Raw genomic sequence first — 18608 nt, 5'->3', positions numbered from 1 at the left:
CATGAAAAATAGATAAACTCGCAGATATACAAGAAAATAAACATTTACACAATTGTTGACAAAAATAGTTAAGACAACTTTGTGTATCAAAATATTGCAAGTCAAATCTTTAATTTTTAGACAACCAATTTTTTTTTTTTTTTTTTTTTTAATTCTGGAATACGGATTATACATTGACATTGGAGCACAAAGGGCTAAAGAGCTGACAGAGCGCAAATAAGTGAGGTTTTGCCAAATGTTACAAATTCCAAGTGCCTTTTACATAACCAACAATAAACTCAAGCAGTATGCATAAAAATAAATCTCCCTTTCGTTACACCTTCAGCCAAATGATATGGTCAACATCATCTTTATTCTGCCATGTAACTTCCCTTTGATTGCTAAATCACTTGGCACACAATCATGGTTTTAAATGGCACCCAAATGACAATTTTCAAAAATGTCTTCATGGTCAAACAGAAGCAACATGCAGCTCTGCAGACTGAAAAAATATTCAAAACACTCAGACAGAAGGTCAGATCCACAGAGCTTTGGCACCAGTGTTAATTCAGTCTACATGACAGTCTATGGTTAAGCACCTCTTCACTCAATGGAAAGTAAAATGAAAAATTTGTGTTAAACAAGCGGCTGAATCACATCTGCATTTCTCCTGCTACTAGCAGTGGTTACTAGCAGTTTAGCAGTCTCCTAAACCAGGCAAAACATACTAGCAGCTACTCTGTGTTAGAGACTAGATCAGTAACAAACCATACACTGAGCAAAAGCCAACAGGACCCTCTGATTTAAAGGATTACTGAATGCAGCAAATGTAACAGGATCCAAAAATGACTGGCATACAGTGACAAGGTGCTTCTTTGAAATCCCTCTTTTGCTTGAAAGCTGAATAGTGGTGCAGGGAGATACTGGATGAGAGGATCATAAAAAGGAAGGACAAGAGAGTTTTCAGTGTTCTTGTATTTGATGCTGGAGGTTTTGGTGGAGGGCCTTTAGACAGTGATGTGATACGGGCTCCCGGGGATGTGCTCGTCGCCCCATTTCACCACCAGAATGTACTCTCCTTTCTCCTTCAGCTGGTAGGACACATTATAGAGACGGTTACCCAAGTGTTTCACCAAGATCTCCTCACAGGGCACTTTGGGTCCGTCCACTCCAACCAGGAGCATGTTCCTCCCTGTGGAGATTGATGGAAATATTGTGTCAAATGCTTGCAATTAACATGATCTGACTGAATGGCCAATTGTTTCAAAGTAATCAATTTCTAGATAATTCATACCTGCTTTACTACAATCCACACTGAAAGTGTTCTTCTGTCCTATGAAGCCCTTGTTGAGGCCAAGACCCTTGGCAACTACACGGCTGGCATCGGAGCTGCCCCAGCCTGGCGCTGCCTGCTGGCTGGTTGTCACGCTGCGGGTCAAAGGGTCAACTAGTACTGATGAAGTCTCGTGCATGCTGTGGCTATTGACCAATCGGGAGCCTGCAAAGGACACATTTGGCATTACACACGACAACAGTTTCTATCCACCACCAGTTAGACCATGATAAAACACTGAATTTGACAAACAAAAGCAACAAGTTCTAGTAGTTATAAATAAAAATATTTACATATTCCAAGATAAAACTATGTAATTGAACCTAAAGCTTTTTTTTCCTTCTTCATACCTGTAATTTTAGCTTTGAACGGGCTGCCAACAATATGATATGGTCCACCATATTTGATAGAAATTAGGTAGTTTCCAGGTGCCATAGGTGTGTAGGTGACCTTGTAGCCCTCTGGGCATTCCTGACAGTCCATCTTCACCTTGGAAGGCCCATCGATGGTCACTGCCAAAGCACCTGGGCCAGCTGAACTTGTGTTCACAATGAACTCGCATGGAGATCCTGAGAAGGTGGTGGTGTACGGTCAGTTTAGTTCAGCTGCACACTTTCACAACTATAAAAGATCACACTATACATGATATCTAAAGTGCATTATACCAGTGGTGCCTCCTTCCAGACCAGCTCCATAAGCAGACACCATTCCTGGGTCTCCAGCCTGGCCAGTTTCACCAACACGGATCTTGAAGGGGCTTCCAGGGATGTGAGAACCATTGAATTTCACATCTATCAGGTACAGGCCATTCTCCCTGGGGATGAATCTCACAGCATACTTATCTGTGAGGAAAGGCGGTGAGGAAAGCAGTTGAAGATAAATTTGAACTACTTTTGCTAATTTTGGCACCAACATTACACTTGGTACTGTAGCTTTGAGGTAATTCAAGTAACATTTAAGTCCTTTTTGAAGCTGTTAATCTTTATTCTGGATGCTTCATTTCCAAAAATATGTAAATGCATATTTACATACAATGCAAAACAGTCAAACCTTTAACCCATCGTTACCTTCATCTATCTCTGTAACACAGCACTCCTCAAGAGCTCCGGATGGGCTGTGAACTTTGGCATCGATGACTCCCTTCGCTCCATTTAGGCTCACAGCAAAAGAGGCCGGCTGGTTCACCTTTAATCCGGACTCCTGCATTAACACGACACTGCCACACTCAACCAAGGATCAAAAACTGCCTAAAAGCCTGACACTACAAACATGTGTAACAGCTCCTTGCCTAATACGACACTCCACATCTCTTACCTACAGGCTAACAGGGTTAAAGAGAGAGGCTTTGAGAGACCAAGAAATGAAAACCCTCCACCCCCCAGCAATTCACAAATGGAAATAGTTCAAAGTCAAGAACAGAAAGACAAACAAGCCTCTTTTGCCCTCTTTAACCCTTTAGCCTATCATTTCCATCCATGTTGGTGGGTGGGCTGTTGGGAGCCTTTAGGACAAGGCACGAGAAATGCAAACAGTCCTTCAGTATCCCAGAAACCCCAGTGCAGCCCATGAACACAGCAGCAACTGACAACTGTGGCCTTTTTGGTGTGACATGCATGCAATATTTTTACTTCATTTATCAACGGTTGAAGTAAAAGATTTATACGTGCACACTTTTGATAACTGCGTAATGAGTGTGAGAGCATGTGTGGTGCAGTGTGACATTTACCTCTCCTTTCCTGTAATTATGATAGTACCATGACATGAAGCTAAGTTTTATTTGTTTAATGTGAGGTAATGTTTTCACAGTCATTGTGGCTGCTGTGCCAAGGGTTCACTCGGAGTTGTTTTGGGTGGACAAATGTCTGTCTTTCTCGAAGCCTCACCTGAAGACTGGCAACAGTGAGACGGCGGGCGTCATCAGATGGTGAGGCCACAGGTACCACAAACGGACTGTCAGGGATGTGCTCATCATTGAATCTGATGGATACTTCATAATCACCTGAAATGGATGGGAGAGCAGACAGCTTAGATACTTATAACCTACCATAAGGATGAAAAGGTAGAATCCAGAACAAAAGCCTCACCAGGCTCCTGGACAATGTAGGAGACACCGCTGGATCCATCCTTGCGGTCTTCAAAAGCAATCTCTGCCTTGCTGGGTCCCTCAACTGCAATGGACAGACCACCAGCTCCTGCTTCACGGGTCCAAATGCTGAACTCAGCTGCACATGGGGAAAACATGAAGCATTAAGATCACTTATCTTTGTTCACTTTTCATTGTTCTGCAAATTATTGTGGGTGAAATCCAATCTTTTCAATCATTCCACAAAATCAGGATTTTCGCTTGAAGGTGAAAGATATCCCAACATGGCTTTAACAACTTGAGCCCACTGCATAATCTATGTTGAAGAACGGAAAGCTGCTTGATTTGAAAGTGCATATGCAATTTTGCCAAAAAGTGACCACTACATATTCTGTCAAATTAGTTTTAAAGACAAACTAACACCTCATACCTGGTACACCCGCCTCTGCTCTCTCTAATCCTGGGCCTCCTGCACGGACCTTATGGGCGCCTCCCTCTCCAAGAGGACCCACAGTGAACTGGAAGGGGGATCCGGGGACATGCTGACCTTGATACTTCACACTGACCGTGTGCACACCCATCTCTGTGGGCACGAAGCGAATGCAGTATGTGTTGTTTTCTCCCTCCATGATCTCAGCCTTGTGTACTTTGCCAGATGGGCTGGTCACCTGAGCGGTCATGTCTGCGATGCTGATCTCTGTGGATCAAAAAGTACAGAGGGCAACAGATGTAGATGCCTTAAAAGGAGGGAATTGCTTATAATCATTGTGTTAATTTTTTCCCCACAAGTTTTACCGGGGATCTTCAAACTGAGGTCACACTGGCTGCCAACATTGGCCACAGAGGCAGCTTGTCTTCTGCGGGTGATGCTCTCCTTCATCCGACCCTCTCCTGTTACTTTGACGGTAAAAGCACTTCCTGTTGGAGGAGCATAATGGGTGAAGTTAAACAGTCGGTTTAATCAAACATCAATAAATGACTAACTAAAACTGGCATTCTGAAAGTACAACACTGCTCGTAAATAGTAAATACCTGGAACATGTTGGTCTGCAAATTTGATGTTAATAATGTAATTTCCTGGTTCTGTGGGGCAATAAGTTACTTTGCAGGTGCCATCTTCCTGATCTTCAGTGTTGATATCTACTTTACTGGGACCCTCAATAGACAAACTGAGTCCTCCATATCCTAATAAAAAAAGAAAAGAAAATTATGAAAAATATAATTAAACAATTTAATAAAATACATAAATACGCAAGTATTAAAACGAAACCAACATTTTTGTATTTGAACGTTAATTACCTGCATCTCTGGTGTCAATGACAAATTCTGCAGGCTCAAAGGTGCGGGCTTCACTCAGGCCTTGACCAGTTACACGTACACGGCTGGCATCACCGATCTCTGATTGGTTGATCATGACTGAGATAGGGCTATTAGGAATATGACGTCCATTTTTCTTAATGTTCACAAGATGCTCTCCAATTTCCTTAGGCACAAAGGAAATACCTTGAGAGAAAACACCAGAAATAGATGCGATTAGAACAAATGTGACTTCACACATTTCAATCCACATACTGTCACTTCCATCATAACACTTACCCACATGCCCATTCCTGAGCATCTTGAGCAGACATGGCTCCTCCCGGCCAGAGGGGGTGGTAAGAGACGCGGTCAGCTGGCTGAGGTCCAGCTCACCGATGTCTAGAGGGATGTCAGCTGCTGAGCCCACCTTCAGATGAGACATGCGCATTGAGTCATCGCCTGCGGACAGACACAGATTTGATGATTTCACTTTAAACAATGAACATGAATATACTTTTTTTGCATCCAAAAATCATAGCAGCACTTAAAGCACCTGTGATCTTGGCCATGAAAGGGCTGCCGGGAATGTGCTTGTCATTATACTTCACAATGATGTTGTAGTCTCCGGGAAGAACAGGGAGGTAAGAGACCGTACAGGTACCATTCTGATTATCAGTGCAGCTGATATCTGCCTTTGATGGACCCTCAATGGCCAGAGACAGACCACCTAATGAACATACAAGAAATTTTGTAACCAGTTTTTCCACTTTGGGCTGTTCGAGTGATAGAATTTAAGGTTGTCTGTTAAAAAACAGAATGGCTTAAGCATTAGTATAATAAATAATTAAACAGGATAAACAACATGAATTAAATAAGAAAATTAAGGGGGAAAAAAACAAGAAAAAAATAAGATAAAACTAAGGAAGTTAGAAAAAACATCAGTAAAATTGGATAAATAAAATAAGAAAATCAAATAAAAGCTGAATTAGTCAATGTGTGAGCATCTTTACCCTCTCCAGCATCCTTGGTGTTGACACTGAAGACTGCAGGTTTATTAACCATGCCATGAATTAGGCCAGGACCATAGGCAGTCACATGACCACTGTTGACATAATCCACATAGAACTGCAGTGGACTTCCTAAAATGCAAGAGAAGGATTTCTTAAGTGAGCAAATTATATACGGATTAACCCAAAACATTTTTGAAGTATTTAATTCTCTTGTAAACTTGTTTGTATGGCTGGAAAAAGAAACTAGTGACCAATCACAGATTCTTTTACCTGGGATGTGTATTCCGTCGTATTTGATGTCCATCTCATGCAGGCCAGCCTCAGTGGGAGCGTATTTCACGGTGACTGTGCCGTCCTTGTTATCGGTAATATCAGGCTTGGCCACTTTTCCAGAAGGCATTCTTACATCACCTGTAAGGCATGGGGTACGCATAAGAATCTTCTTGTAGAAATGAGGACATTTCTATTATTTGATAGCTTTGTAAAGCAGAATACCTGTAATTTCGCCTTTCTGGATGGTGAAAGGAATGACCAAGTCGAAGGGTCTCAGACCGGCTACATCCAGTCCGTTCATGCCCAACTGCCTGTCTGTAGCCTGTGAGGAAGGACAGGGGAATCAGACAGATCAAAACTAACCATGAGGTGGACACTGAACTCAGATTGCCATCAGAACCTGAAGATCTATAACTAATGGGTTTATTTCTGAGTCTTGTTAAGTAATCTGAATTTGCTTATTGCTTACTTGGTTCAATATTACTTTTTATTCCACTTTGTGTTTAATTTACTAGGTCATGAGTCTCTTCAAGATAAATGATCAAGAGCAGACAAAGAATAATATTAAACTGACATCCTGAGAATATAAAATTATGGCTGATGTCCACATATACTACTGTTAAAAGTTTGGTGTCAAGATTTTAAAATGTTTTGAAATAAGTCTTTCAAATACACTTATCTGAATTCTAATATTGCTGATTTGGTGATCAAGAAATATTCCTAATATTATCAATGTTAAAAACAGTTGTGCTGCTTAACATTTGTGTGTAAACTGTGATACACCTTTTCAGTTTCTTTGATTAATAGACCGTTTCGATTAATAATAATTAAGTCATCTTAGTGACCCCAAACTTTTTAAGGTAAAGTATATTGATTTTGATGTCAAGAAAACAAACCCCCACACATATACATATATATAAAAATGGATATGAAGCGCACAAACAGCAGACATGACAACAGTACCCTTAAAAACAAAAAGATAATGGAGATGAGGATGACGAGGATGATGATGCAGCCACCAACACTGTGAGAGAATTATATTCTAATGAGAGATTGAAGGATCAGTCAGTGATTGACCAATCTGGAGAAGGGGTGGAGAAAAAGCCAAGCAGACAAGTGACAATGTGACCAACGATGATGTACCACACACAAAAATAACATCTAAATGCCCACACAAAAGACAATGGCAGGGTCAACCACACAGCTTAAGCTCGGCAACAAACAGCCATTTTGTTCAAATGTGTGATTTCCCCACATTTAGTGTTTTCCAAAATGGCTGTCATTCTATGATTTAATGAAAATGTATTTAAGAGTCCACAAAGGCAGAATCATTGGAAATGAGGTGAAATGAACCCTAAACTGGAGGAAGAGGAAAACAGGAGGGTGAAAAAGGGAAGGACATAGGACCGATTGGGGACTCATCAGTAGCAGAGCAGGAAATGGAGACGGGGAGGAAAGAGGGGCGTGTCAGTACCCATGGCTGGCCCATGTTGGGCGCGTAGGCGTACTGCGGGTTCTGGGTCTGCTGCATTAGTTGGTCAGGAGAGTCACCTTCCAAAGCCTGAGACAGGGCAACAGAATCAAAGATGAAATCCCTTCAATAAACACCTCCGGTTCAAAGCTGCTCAACCAGAAGCCGCTTTAAGAGATCTAGATTCTTGTCAAACAACAGTTCATGCCGAAATTAAAACGGTGTTATTACCCTTGTGTTTTTCCAAAAACCAGTTTTTGTGAGGAATTGGCTGAAATGTCATTAAATGATGATTCATATTTGCCTCAGCACAGTGGTTCAATCGTAAAAGTAATTATGTTGACAAAAAAAAGCAATTATCTTGCTTATAATGCTAAAAACACACAAAAAAAAACTTGTTCAGTATGGTTTCAAGTTCACATAGCAGAAATGCAGAAAAAATTGTGCATCCTGCAAATTCATGTGCGAGTTAAGTTACACAATACACTCAACACTTCAGTAAGGACACAAATACAGCAATGTGGCCTTCCTCCGAGACCAAAATTACCATCATTAATAGAGCCTAGAGTTCAATCTATGACCAAACTCAGGCCAAACTTTCAGGTTATTCTGACTTACTGTACGCTGTATCTGTTCTATGATCAGATTTACGGTTTTCCTTAAAGTCAACGATACAAATCTCAAATCCCATAGATCTACACTGATGAAATGTTCGAATGAGTCTTCACACTCCCACTGTTTTAGCAAATTACTGAGGTAGACTTTAAATTTAAGTTTGAATGTTTACATTTGAATTTGACAGTTGAAGTATTAAAACATGCAAGCAACATGTGGCATAAAATTAAAAACATTTTGAAGTTTACGGTGTTGGCTTGAAAAAGACTCGTCTTAAGTTTTTAAACTTCAATCTTTTTTTTTTTTTATTAAACATACAGATTCAGTATCTTGAGTCTTCTAGAAAATTGCTAAATAAAGAGTCTTCAGTTTAATACATTTCACTCCCAGTTTCTGTGAACAAAGTTTGAAAACAAGCAGTGCTGTCATAATTACAGCAGAAATACAAGAGAAAATATTGAGGGGCTTTGAATATTTTGGTTGTTGGACAACGAGGGGCCTTTGAGTCAAAAGGTTGAGAACAACTACCCTAAAGGAAAGGAAATCGTACAGTTTTGGAACAACATGAGGATGACAATGTTCATTTTTGGGTGAACTAATCCCTTAAATTGCATGTTGATGCTAACCACAGTGTAACTGCAAGAATAAGCTACGAATTTATTCACATTGTAGTGATTGTTTTGCACTAAAGGTATATTTAACACTATACCGCTGGAAAGACTTTCCTGTGAGTGTTCAACATTTGAAATTAATGTACAGTGCTCCATATGAACACAAAGGATCTGTATGGCATATATTTACCGTGACTTGGAAGGGGCTGTTGGGGATGTGCTCTCCACCGAAGCGCACACAGATGACGTATTTGCCAGGCTGGGGTGCTGTGTAAAAGATGTCAAATGTTCCATCCTCATTTTCAACTACATCCACATCCACCTCGCCTCCATCCGGAGTGCACACCGTGCATGTGACCTTGCCCTTCCCAGCAGCCTTCGCATCCACAGTGATGACCGTCTGCTCTCCGATCTGAATAGTTGGACCAACTCCAGCACCTACAGAATACAGATAAAAGTTTGGTAACAGGTAATATGCAGACAGATGTTTTATTAGATAGTTTAGTACCCATCCCTCCATAGTTACATTCCACCATGCACTAGATGCAAAATATCTGGAGCGTCAAGGCAACAGCTTTAGAGATTTGGGATCCATCATTTAAAGAGATCTACTCAGTCTATGCAGGTTAAGATTTAATACTCCTCTGACTTTATGATAGAGCCACAATCCTTTTTGTCTGTTACCTTAATTTCCAGAGCTGTCGATTTAATAATGACACCACTAATACAAAAGAAATATACGCAAGCTGAGGAAAACGATATCAGTACATGTACATTACACCATACTGGCATATTAAAAACCTGGTAAGTTAGTCATTAGTCACCTGCAGTCAACAACTATGCTGTTGTACTTCTAAGAGTCATTATGAAATGACAGGAAAAGCAAGATAATATACATGGACTACGTCTTCGCTATAGTAGTGGATAGGATGGCAAATTATGAGGCCTTTGGTATCAGACACCGTGCAATTCTGCATGCAGTATCAAATGACAAGACTAGAGCATTATTCAAAGTGCTTACCCAAACCGTGACCTCCGATTGAGACTGAGAGACCGTGAAGCAGAGCGAGAAAAAGTGAAAAAGTAACAATCAGGGCAAAATACAACAATGTGTGCAAAAGATAAAAGAAGTGAGGAATGAAGTGATGGGAATGTGAGCAGCGCTGCACAACAGGAGGTGTGTGTCTGGGTGGGGGATGAAGATGGGAGCAGTACACAGAACAAACTTTACACAAAAGGATAAAAATCTGTTCCCTTGTGACACCCAGCCTGAGGTTTAGATTAGATGGGAAAATGGTTCAAAGAACACAGTGGAGAGTCATCAAAAACATTCAGTTTCCAGTGGCTCCAAAACCACAGGATTATTCTGATCCCTTCACTCAGTGTACACGGGAGACCATCTTAAGACACCAGAAATGGGTAAATAAAGAGGCACATTTACCCTCTCCTTTCTGTAATATGGACATCAAGCAGTTTGGCTCATTTTTCAGAAAAAAAAGTACTTTAACAAAAAAGGCAAAAATATTGTAGTGTCAGTTTTTCATTGTAATATGAAAAAGCAGGAATATTCTCCAGATGATTTTGAAGATTTGAAGAGTTACACTTTTAAAATATGAAACTTTTTTGAATCATACTAGTGTTGAACAATTCATAAAACTTTAAATTAGTTTTTTTTCATAACCAAATTCATTAAATTTTTGAATTTGACATAATATACAGTACCCTCCAAAAGTATTGGAACAGTAAAGACAATTGCTCTGCTGTGGAGTCAAGACATTTACAAATATGATTAAAAGACTAAACTACAGAATGTCACATTTTATTATTGGGTGATTAAACGCATAGATTTTTTACCAGGAAGAAGTTCAGTACTTTTATAGTTGTTTCATCCCTCTATCTGATGTGAGCATAAGTATTGGAACAGTTGCCTCACAGGTCTTTCTAAGTGATCAGCTGTGTCCTGTTGCATGATGAACTCTAAAAGCGCTGTTCTTTTTATTTGGTAAAACATGTCTCATTAATCTTTTAATCATATTTGCAAATGTCTTGACTCCACAGCCAACAGAGCAATTTTTTCTTAACTGTTTCAATACTTATGGAGGGCACTGTAACTTCAAAATAAACCTGATTGTCATTGTTTTATTAAATAAAAATTAAACAAAAGAAATATTGCAATAATACTACTACACTGGGAAAAAACTGACTATTTAAGAAAAAAAATGTACAACAGTAAAAATCACAACAGTAATATTTACATTCTAATTCTTTATTTTCAAGTGTTAAACTGTCATGCTGTTGGCAAATTACGCACTACCGGTTTCAGAGTGAAGCATGGCACTGTGTGCAGCTCAGGACACAGTGTTTCAGCTGTATTTCGTATTACATTTTTAATCAATATTGAGTAATTTATCACATTAAGCAATACAGATTACATATTGATTTTATTTCAACATCATGCTGCACTACCAAATTATTATATTACTTTCTATGTTTAGAGCTCAATAGATTAGTTTGAAATGAATGGAAACGGGCCTGCAAAGGGTAGCAATCAGTAATGAATGGAATGGTAATTTAAACTGATCAAACCTGAGCATTACATACCTGTGACTGTGCATTTGCTGGCATCTCCAGTTGGCAGGGCTCTAATACGATATGGAGAGTATGGGATCTCATCACCACCATATTTGATGAGAATAGTGTAGCGGCCAGTCATGTCAGGCACATAGGACACAAGATACGTCCCATCCTGATTATCACGAATGTTAGCCTTCTTTGGCTTCCCATCAGGGTCCTAAAACAAGCATTAACAATGCATAAAATGTTGAATAAGACCATGGCAACTTTATGTCTATAAAGAGAAGCATCAACTCACAGTGATCTGGACCGCCAAGAGTCCCTCTCCTGCATCTTTGGCATCAATAGTGAACTCTACAGGCAGACTGGCAGGCACACCAGTGGTATTCAGACCAGGGCCGCTGGCACGGACCTTACTAGCATCATGAGTGGGCAGAACCTTCACCTTATAAGGACTAAATGAGACCAAAAAGTGTGTGAGAGAGGGGAAATAGCCAGCAGGGAAGGACAGGGACCAAGGGAGTTTAAAAATGCAGCAGGCTTGCTATAATATCAACTCCAGTAGTCGATGCCAATACCACTGAAACTTCACAATACTTTAATGCCAACTGAAGACCACAGCAAAAACTGATTGCGCTATTATGCTATTAAATATTAATATAAATGATAAAATACATCCTTCAAATATTTCTTAATTGAAAGTACTCAATATTGCAGAAAGTACACATTTTTTGTGATGTCAGTTTCTACATATATTTTTCTATGTATATATTCTTAACGCAAATTCCAGGTTAAAAGAAAACAGAAACAAAACCTACATATTTACGATCCATTTTCAAAACTCATTTTGATTAACAGGGTGGTGGTCATTGATCTGAGCCTGGAGTTTACCTGTGTGGGATCTCTTCATCAGCATACAGGACATTAATAGAATACGGCCCCTCTCTGGTGGGTACATAACTGACTGTGTGAGTCCGGTCACCATTATCCACCACCTCAACAGGCTCCACGACACCTACACAACATAACAGTCCTCTTATTCAATGGAGGGGGAAAGAAGAAATCCAAATAAACAAGATTGATTATTGAATCACAGTCTCACCTTTGGGTCCCTGCACTCTGACCTGCAAGGGAGCCACTCCAGCCTTGCTTGTATCCACAGAAAAGACCTGTGGGATGTTGGCACGCACATTGTTTCCAAGCCCCTGACCCTGGCATTTCACTTTAGTTGCATCAACAGTATCATGGACAGGTACAGAGAAAGGGCTTCCTGTGGAGGGGGGTAAAAAAAATAAAAAAAATAAATAAATAAAAAAGGATTAAAAACAAAATAAATGACTTCAATCAAAAGAGAAAAAAATAAAAAAAAGTTAATAAATAAATATATATATATATATATAAATTAAATATATATAAATTAAATTACAAAAAAAAATATAATAATTACTAGCACATGATGCAAAAATGCTGACCAGTGATTGGTTGGCCTCCATAGGTGACATTGAGGTTGTATGTGCCTGGCTCATATGGGATGTATTCAACACAACAGCTGCCATCTTTGTTATCAGTGCAGGACATTTTGGCCTCAGAAGGTCCCTCCATAGCCAGCCCCAGTCCACCTGTACCAGCCCCACTGCATCAAAACACCGACAAAGTGAGGCAGAGAACCTTACATCCAGACCTATTGACACTGTGACCGATATTTAGTTCAAGATTAAATCAAAAAGCAGAGTGCTGAATCTACCAACCGGGTCTCCACTGTAAACTTGTTGGGTTTGTTAGTGATGCCAGACTGAAGTCCTGGACCATGTACACGCACACGTGCTGGGTCACAACCCTCGGTCACCGGCACACGGAACGGGCTCTTGGGAACTGGGGCGTTATCATATGCAACCTCAACAGTGTGTGTGCCTATTAATATACAATACAGAAGATTAGCATAAAAGCAACCCATGATATACCACATTTTCATATTTTTTTTAAAAGTGGTGCTGAAACTCACCCTCCTCATAGGGCGTGTACTCCACTTGGTAGGTGCCGTCTCCCAGGTCTCTGATCAGAGCTTCAGTGTGGTTGCCTGACGGGTTATTGATACAGGTCTTGATATGATTGCCACCCATTTTGGTGAGAGCACGAGCATCCACAGTGAAATCGGTAGTGGCCTCCCGGAAAACACCTACAGACAAACATGCAAAGTGACTAAATAAGCAAAGACAAGAGGAACTCCTGCCTGATAAACCTGAGAACACCACACTACCTTTGCCTTCCACTCCAGGTCCGAACACTTTCACTCCACTGGTTTCCACAGCAGGCTCCACGTTGAGTCTGGCTGGGAAGTTTGGCACATCCTGATCACCATAGCGGATGGTGAGAGTATAAGCTCCAGGGTACAGAGGGATGTAAGTGATGGTGTAGGTTCCATCCCCATTGTCCTGAATATGGACTTCAGCCTCAGTGCCATTGTCTGAGATGATCTCGATAGTCAGCTCAGCAGGACCAGCATTAGTGCAATCGACCACAAACTGTCCTGGCTCGCCAACCTTAGCTCGCTCCAGACCTGGCCCAGAACATCGCACCTATACATGAGAAGAGACGTTAGGATATGAATGAAAGAGTATATTTGTTCTACTGCTAAAGCCAATATGGGACTCAGATGCCAAAACCACTCACTTAGAAGTTACAATTAAGCAAATTATAGTTTATAGAATAAACACCCCACAAAGAGCTTTTCCTGACGCCTTTTTGTCGTCTTGTTAAACCGGTAATAATGTTTAATTCCTAGGTTTCTAAATTGCCTTACCTTAGATGGGTCAGTAGGTGCAATGGCTTCCACGGGGAACGGACTGCCAGGGATGGGAGCACCATCATATGTCAGTTCAACCTCATAAGGTCCCTTATCTCTGGGGATAAAACGGACCTGACTGGTTTCTGGGCTCAGGCCTGGCTCAACTTTACAAGGCACCGATTTGCCAGATGGACCTGTGACCTTGGCGCCAACCTTGCCCTGACCGCCTGCTCCTTTGGACTTGACTATGATCTCCTGATCCTTTCCGACGGTCATTGCTAGAAAATAAAGAGCAGATAATTTGACTTGTAAAAGGTTAAAGGGGATTCAATCCAACTAAAGTTTATTTATATAGCACTTTTCACAACACATTGTTTCAAAGCAGCCTCACAGATGTTGCAATGTTACATTCAGTCAGAGAAGTCAAAGCAACTCATTTGTGACTCTGGTTAACTGGGAAGCTAGACAAGTAAAGTGATAACTTACTATCTCCAATACCAGCCACTTTAACTTTACTGAGATCCATGGATGGGGCAACAGCTACAGCAAACGGGCTCTTGGGAATGGGATCCCCACCATATGTGACATTCAAACCCATATTGCCCTAAAGAAGAAGATTAGCACTTAGATTGCACCAGTACTCAATAGCTAAATAACACTTAGAAAACCATAGTTGCAATATTCAAACATTGCAATAATTCTTTTCAAACCAAGCATCACCAGTCATGGAGACTGCGATAGCAAACGTTGGCTCACCTGCTGAACAGGGGTGTATTTAACAGTGTGGGTGCCGTCATGATTGTTGATGATGTCAAAGTCACGGACTGCCTCTCCCTTGGTGGGTCCAGTGAACTGGGCATCAAGCCTAGCTTTGCCTGCGGCCTTGGTGTTCACGGTGAAGTGAGTGGGTTTGTTCAGCTCCACACCTTGAAAAGAAATAAGCGCATTGGAGATTCACCTTTAAACTAAAAAGCAAAACTGAAGGGTGAAAAACAAACTTTTTATCCGAATAGGTTGGTCATACTAAATAATTGCCTACTTACTAATTTCTCATTTTATTAAATACTTTTTCCTCACCAGCACGGTTGAGTCCAGGACCCTCTGCTTTAACCTTGCTGGCATCATGAGAGGGATCAACCTTGATTCTGATGGGCGTCAGGGGAATGGCCTAGAAAACAAAACAAGTTTGAATAAAATAAATCTCACTAGACCATCCACCACATACACTTGTGCTCCCTCTTACCTGCTCAGCAAACAGCACCATGATTGTGTAGCTGCCCGCTCCAGGAGGGGTATATTTGACGGTGAATGTGTCATTGTCATTTCTAATGATGTCGAAATCGATGTCTGCCTCAGCAGGTCCCACAACACCTGGAGCGCATTTGATGCCTATGCTGATGTCACCTTGAAAGACAGAGGACAAAAACAGCACTAATATTTTCATGTGTTTTTGGGTCAAATAAGCTTAGTTTGCATCCAGCACTTTTAGAGTTAAAGTTCTTACCCTGTCCCGCCTCAGCACAATCCACAGTGAAGTATGTTGGTTCAAATGCCTTCAGGCCAGTCTTGGCCACTCCAGGTCCTGATACTTTTACCTTATTGGGATGGCACCCTGCCCCAATGTTCATCTACACAACAAACGCAGTGAGAACACATTCAAAAACATATTACTAATTTTAAGGATGTTAACCATATCTGATTGACTACCCACCCTGAATGGGCTCTCTGGGATGTTGACTCCGCCCCAGGACACCATCACTGTGTGTTTGAGTGGCTTGCGAGGGGTGTAGCTGCAGCTGTATGTTCCATTACCGTTGTCCTTCACCTGCACATCCACTGGGTTTCCATCACGGTCCTGAGAGGGAAAGAGCTTGTAAGTGCTTTGATTTAGATCGATGAGTCAGCCATGAGCCATAAAGCAGAATCCACACCTGAGCTTGAATCTTTAGAGGAGCTTTGCCACCTAGCTTGGCATCCACAGTGAACTCTGCTGGTTTGCCGACTGAAAGGCCAGAGCTCTGCAGACCTGGACCATAAGCCTTCACCTGAATTACAAAATGAGACGTGTCAATTACCAACAACAGACTCATTTAGACTATGAACTACCAGCTGCTCATGTTAAGAATAAGTTTTCACATCAAATATTTCTAGAAAGAAGCCAGATTAATTACCTTGTCAGGGTAGAAGTCTTTTCCTGGAGCAGGCACGATTTCAGCCATGAAAGGGCTGAGCTGAATGTCCTCATTCTTACAGAGCACATGAACTGCATATTCGCCTGGTTCTGTGGGCCAGTACCTCACATCACAGGAGCCATCTCCCTTATCGTCACATTCGATCTTAGCCGGGGATGGGCCCTCCACTGAGAAACCTGAATGGAGAATTCCCAAATTCATATTGGATTTAAGAATTACAATTGTATGCCGTTCAAACAGACAGATGAGAGCAGAAGCTAATGGAACGTACCCAAAGTGCCCACGTCATCCCCGACAGCTTCCACCACAAAGTCAGCCGACTTGCCTACCACGCCACTCTCCAGTCCTGGACCCCATGCCCTGACCGGCTGCGGTCCTGCTTCAGATCCAATCTTTACCTCAAACGGACTGGAAACAAGAAAAATTCAAAAATCACTACGCTCTTGTTGGGAATAGAAAACCACTGCATGGGATTAATTATTTACCTGCGTGGGATGTGTTGTCCACCCCATGTGATCGTGATGATGTAATTCCCAGGTGTGGAAGGGTAATACTCAAAGCTGTACACCCCATCTCCCAGATCCTTCTTCTTACAGGGCTCCTCAAGACCCTCTGTGTAACACATTTAGTTGTTGGGTAATTAGCTCTTAAAACATCTGTACTGTAGCTTAAGTTAATACAGAGGGTTCTGGCACTGTGAACACTGTTAATGAGTATGGCGTCCACTCACTGGGCCCTTTGATGGTGACTTTGAGGTCTCCAGTGCCAGCTCCTTTGGTGTAAACCTTGAACTCTGCAGTCTCCTTGATTCTCAAGCCTTTGGGCTGAAGTCCACGGCCCTTGGCTCTACACAGGCTTGGATTACAGGCTGGTGAGAACACAACCAAGTTAGTACAAATTTTTAGTTAAGCATGTGCCCTTCTATTTACAAAAAGAAAGGATTCAACAGAAAAAGCAACATCCCACATTAATAAATAAGATCTAAAATACACACTGTGTGATAAAGTCAATTGAGAAACAGTGTCACAATTTTCTATGTATGATATCCTTGCATAAGTTAATGGGTTAACAGCCTTTTTGTGGTCATGACAGGATTGAAATATGCTAACTGTCAGTGAAGAGCTGTGTAGGTGCTAGCTAAAATAGTCTCATGTTAACATGTATAATGTCGGGAACATGCTTTCGAAACAGTATGTTTAACATTTCAATGTAATGCCTTGCAACACAGACTTCGATTGTACACTGCATTATTGTAAATGTGTCTGGTATTTATAAATTGAGGAACAAGTTGAAATTTAGGACTTCTATTATTTTAAAAATAAACTTGCACTGCATCTTTAAAAAAAAAAAAAAAAACAGGCAGGCAGGAAAACAGAGCATACTGGGGGAGAGATACTAGGCTCTGCTCGTGGTGTAAATTCTTATCTTTCTTTGTCTTGATCCAAACAGCCTTACAAGAGGAAGTGGTAAGAATGATTGTACAGTGCTGAATAATACTGGTGGAAAAACTGTCTGATAATAAAACGCTATTTTTAATGTTGCATTTGACTACTGCTCCACACATTACTGAGTCACAGGAATTTTGCTTGGCTTACAACGCCATGGATAACATTGTCTACACACGTCTCCAGAGAAACAAACATCTATTAGCACTTATATGGGCAGTTAAACACTTTCTGGTCAGTATAATCAGCGGTCCAAAATGATGTAATGTAATTTCATTGGCACTTTATAAATGTAAAGGGTTTGCAGTCTAAAGTGAGGGGCAACTGAAAACAACAGAACATTGACAGAAAAGCAGCAGGTCAAGTACCCAAGACATATCCAAGGAAACAGGAAATGACATCAAAAGCCAAAAGGAGGCCGATCCAAAGAGAAAAGGAGAGATACCAGTGGATGTAGACGACACCCGTCCTTCAAAAGGAGAGACACAATTGGCAGTGAAGAAAAACAGAGGAAAAAGACAGCAAGAAAAAGCAATGCAGCCAAGGACAGATAACAAACCTAAACTTTTAAAATGAAGAAGTTTTATATATGCTATTCAGTGGTAATGGCCTTTCCATGCCTCATTCAAATGAATCCTGTGTGTATATCCCTTTCACCTACTTCTCTTTCCTGTCTTACAATATATTCATGCTTAGCCCTTCTCTGGCTCTTACCCTCTCCCACATGGACAGTGTAAGGGCTCTTGGAGATCTGCCCCCCAGCAAAGGTGATATAGATGATGTGCTGGCCCTCCTGAGTGGGCTTGTAGGTGCATCGGTAGCTGCTGTTGCCCTTATCCTCAACACTGCATTCAACCGTGCCCTTCTTTCCACTGGGGTCCATAATGACCACCTCAACCTCTCCTACTCCAGCACCTGAGAAAGAACGTCTCTTATTT

General features: G+C 41.1%; 1 protein-coding gene across 4 annotated transcripts in view; it reads right to left on the bottom strand.

Moving 5' to 3' along the window:
* Positions 1-83: 83 nt before the first annotated feature.
* Positions 84-18608, bottom strand: part of LOC306860908 (filamin-A-like) — a 36788-nt gene continuing 18263 nt past the window's right edge. Inside the window, exons 8-47 of one of the 4 annotated variants that reach the window (XM_079402921.1) lie at positions 18385-18585; positions 16956-17093; positions 16711-16837; positions 16497-16633; positions 16205-16401; positions 15965-16078; positions 15745-15888; positions 15538-15661; positions 15277-15437; positions 15111-15201; positions 14790-14959; positions 14520-14637; positions 14049-14311; positions 13506-13824; positions 13251-13424; positions 12997-13159; positions 12721-12881; positions 12351-12518; positions 12140-12263; positions 11547-11703; positions 11276-11465; positions 9696-9719; positions 8865-9112; positions 7452-7538; positions 6200-6299; positions 5975-6115; positions 5705-5833; positions 5248-5421; positions 4992-5153; positions 4695-4898; positions 4428-4580; positions 4191-4313; positions 3826-4092; positions 3397-3534; positions 3196-3311; positions 2380-2512; positions 1978-2154; positions 1663-1881; positions 1274-1477; positions 84-1171 (exon numbers count right to left, since the gene is read on the bottom strand). In XM_079402921.1, the coding sequence (XP_079259047.1) occupies positions 987-1171; positions 1274-1477; positions 1663-1881; positions 1978-2154; positions 2380-2512; positions 3196-3311; positions 3397-3534; positions 3826-4092; positions 4191-4313; positions 4428-4580; positions 4695-4898; positions 4992-5153; positions 5248-5421; positions 5705-5833; positions 5975-6115; positions 6200-6299; positions 7452-7538; positions 8865-9112; positions 9696-9719; positions 11276-11465; positions 11547-11703; positions 12140-12263; positions 12351-12518; positions 12721-12881; positions 12997-13159; positions 13251-13424; positions 13506-13824; positions 14049-14311; positions 14520-14637; positions 14790-14959; positions 15111-15201; positions 15277-15437; positions 15538-15661; positions 15745-15888; positions 15965-16078; positions 16205-16401; positions 16497-16633; positions 16711-16837; positions 16956-17093; positions 18385-18585 (6425 nt within the window). In that variant the 3' untranslated portion in view covers positions 84-986. The remainder of the gene's footprint in view (positions 1172-1273; positions 1478-1662; positions 1882-1977; positions 2155-2379; positions 2513-3195; positions 3312-3396; positions 3535-3825; positions 4093-4190; positions 4314-4427; positions 4581-4694; positions 4899-4991; positions 5154-5247; positions 5422-5704; positions 5834-5974; positions 6116-6199; positions 6300-7451; positions 7539-8864; positions 9113-9695; positions 9720-11275; positions 11466-11546; positions 11704-12139; positions 12264-12350; positions 12519-12720; positions 12882-12996; positions 13160-13250; positions 13425-13505; positions 13825-14048; positions 14312-14519; positions 14638-14789; positions 14960-15110; positions 15202-15276; positions 15438-15537; positions 15662-15744; positions 15889-15964; positions 16079-16204; positions 16402-16496; positions 16634-16710; positions 16838-16955; positions 17094-18384; positions 18586-18608) is intronic. The other 3 variants (XM_079402923.1, XM_079402922.1, XM_079402924.1) reach the window with 3 other exon arrangements.

The sequence above is a fragment of the Barbus barbus genome (genome assembly GCF_936440315.1).
Source record: "Barbus barbus genome assembly, chromosome: 41".
NCBI lineage: Eukaryota > Metazoa > Chordata > Actinopteri > Cypriniformes > Cyprinidae > Barbus > Barbus barbus.
The sequence above is the reverse complement of the archived record's forward strand: the minus strand, read 5'-3'. Positions and strand labels throughout refer to the sequence as shown.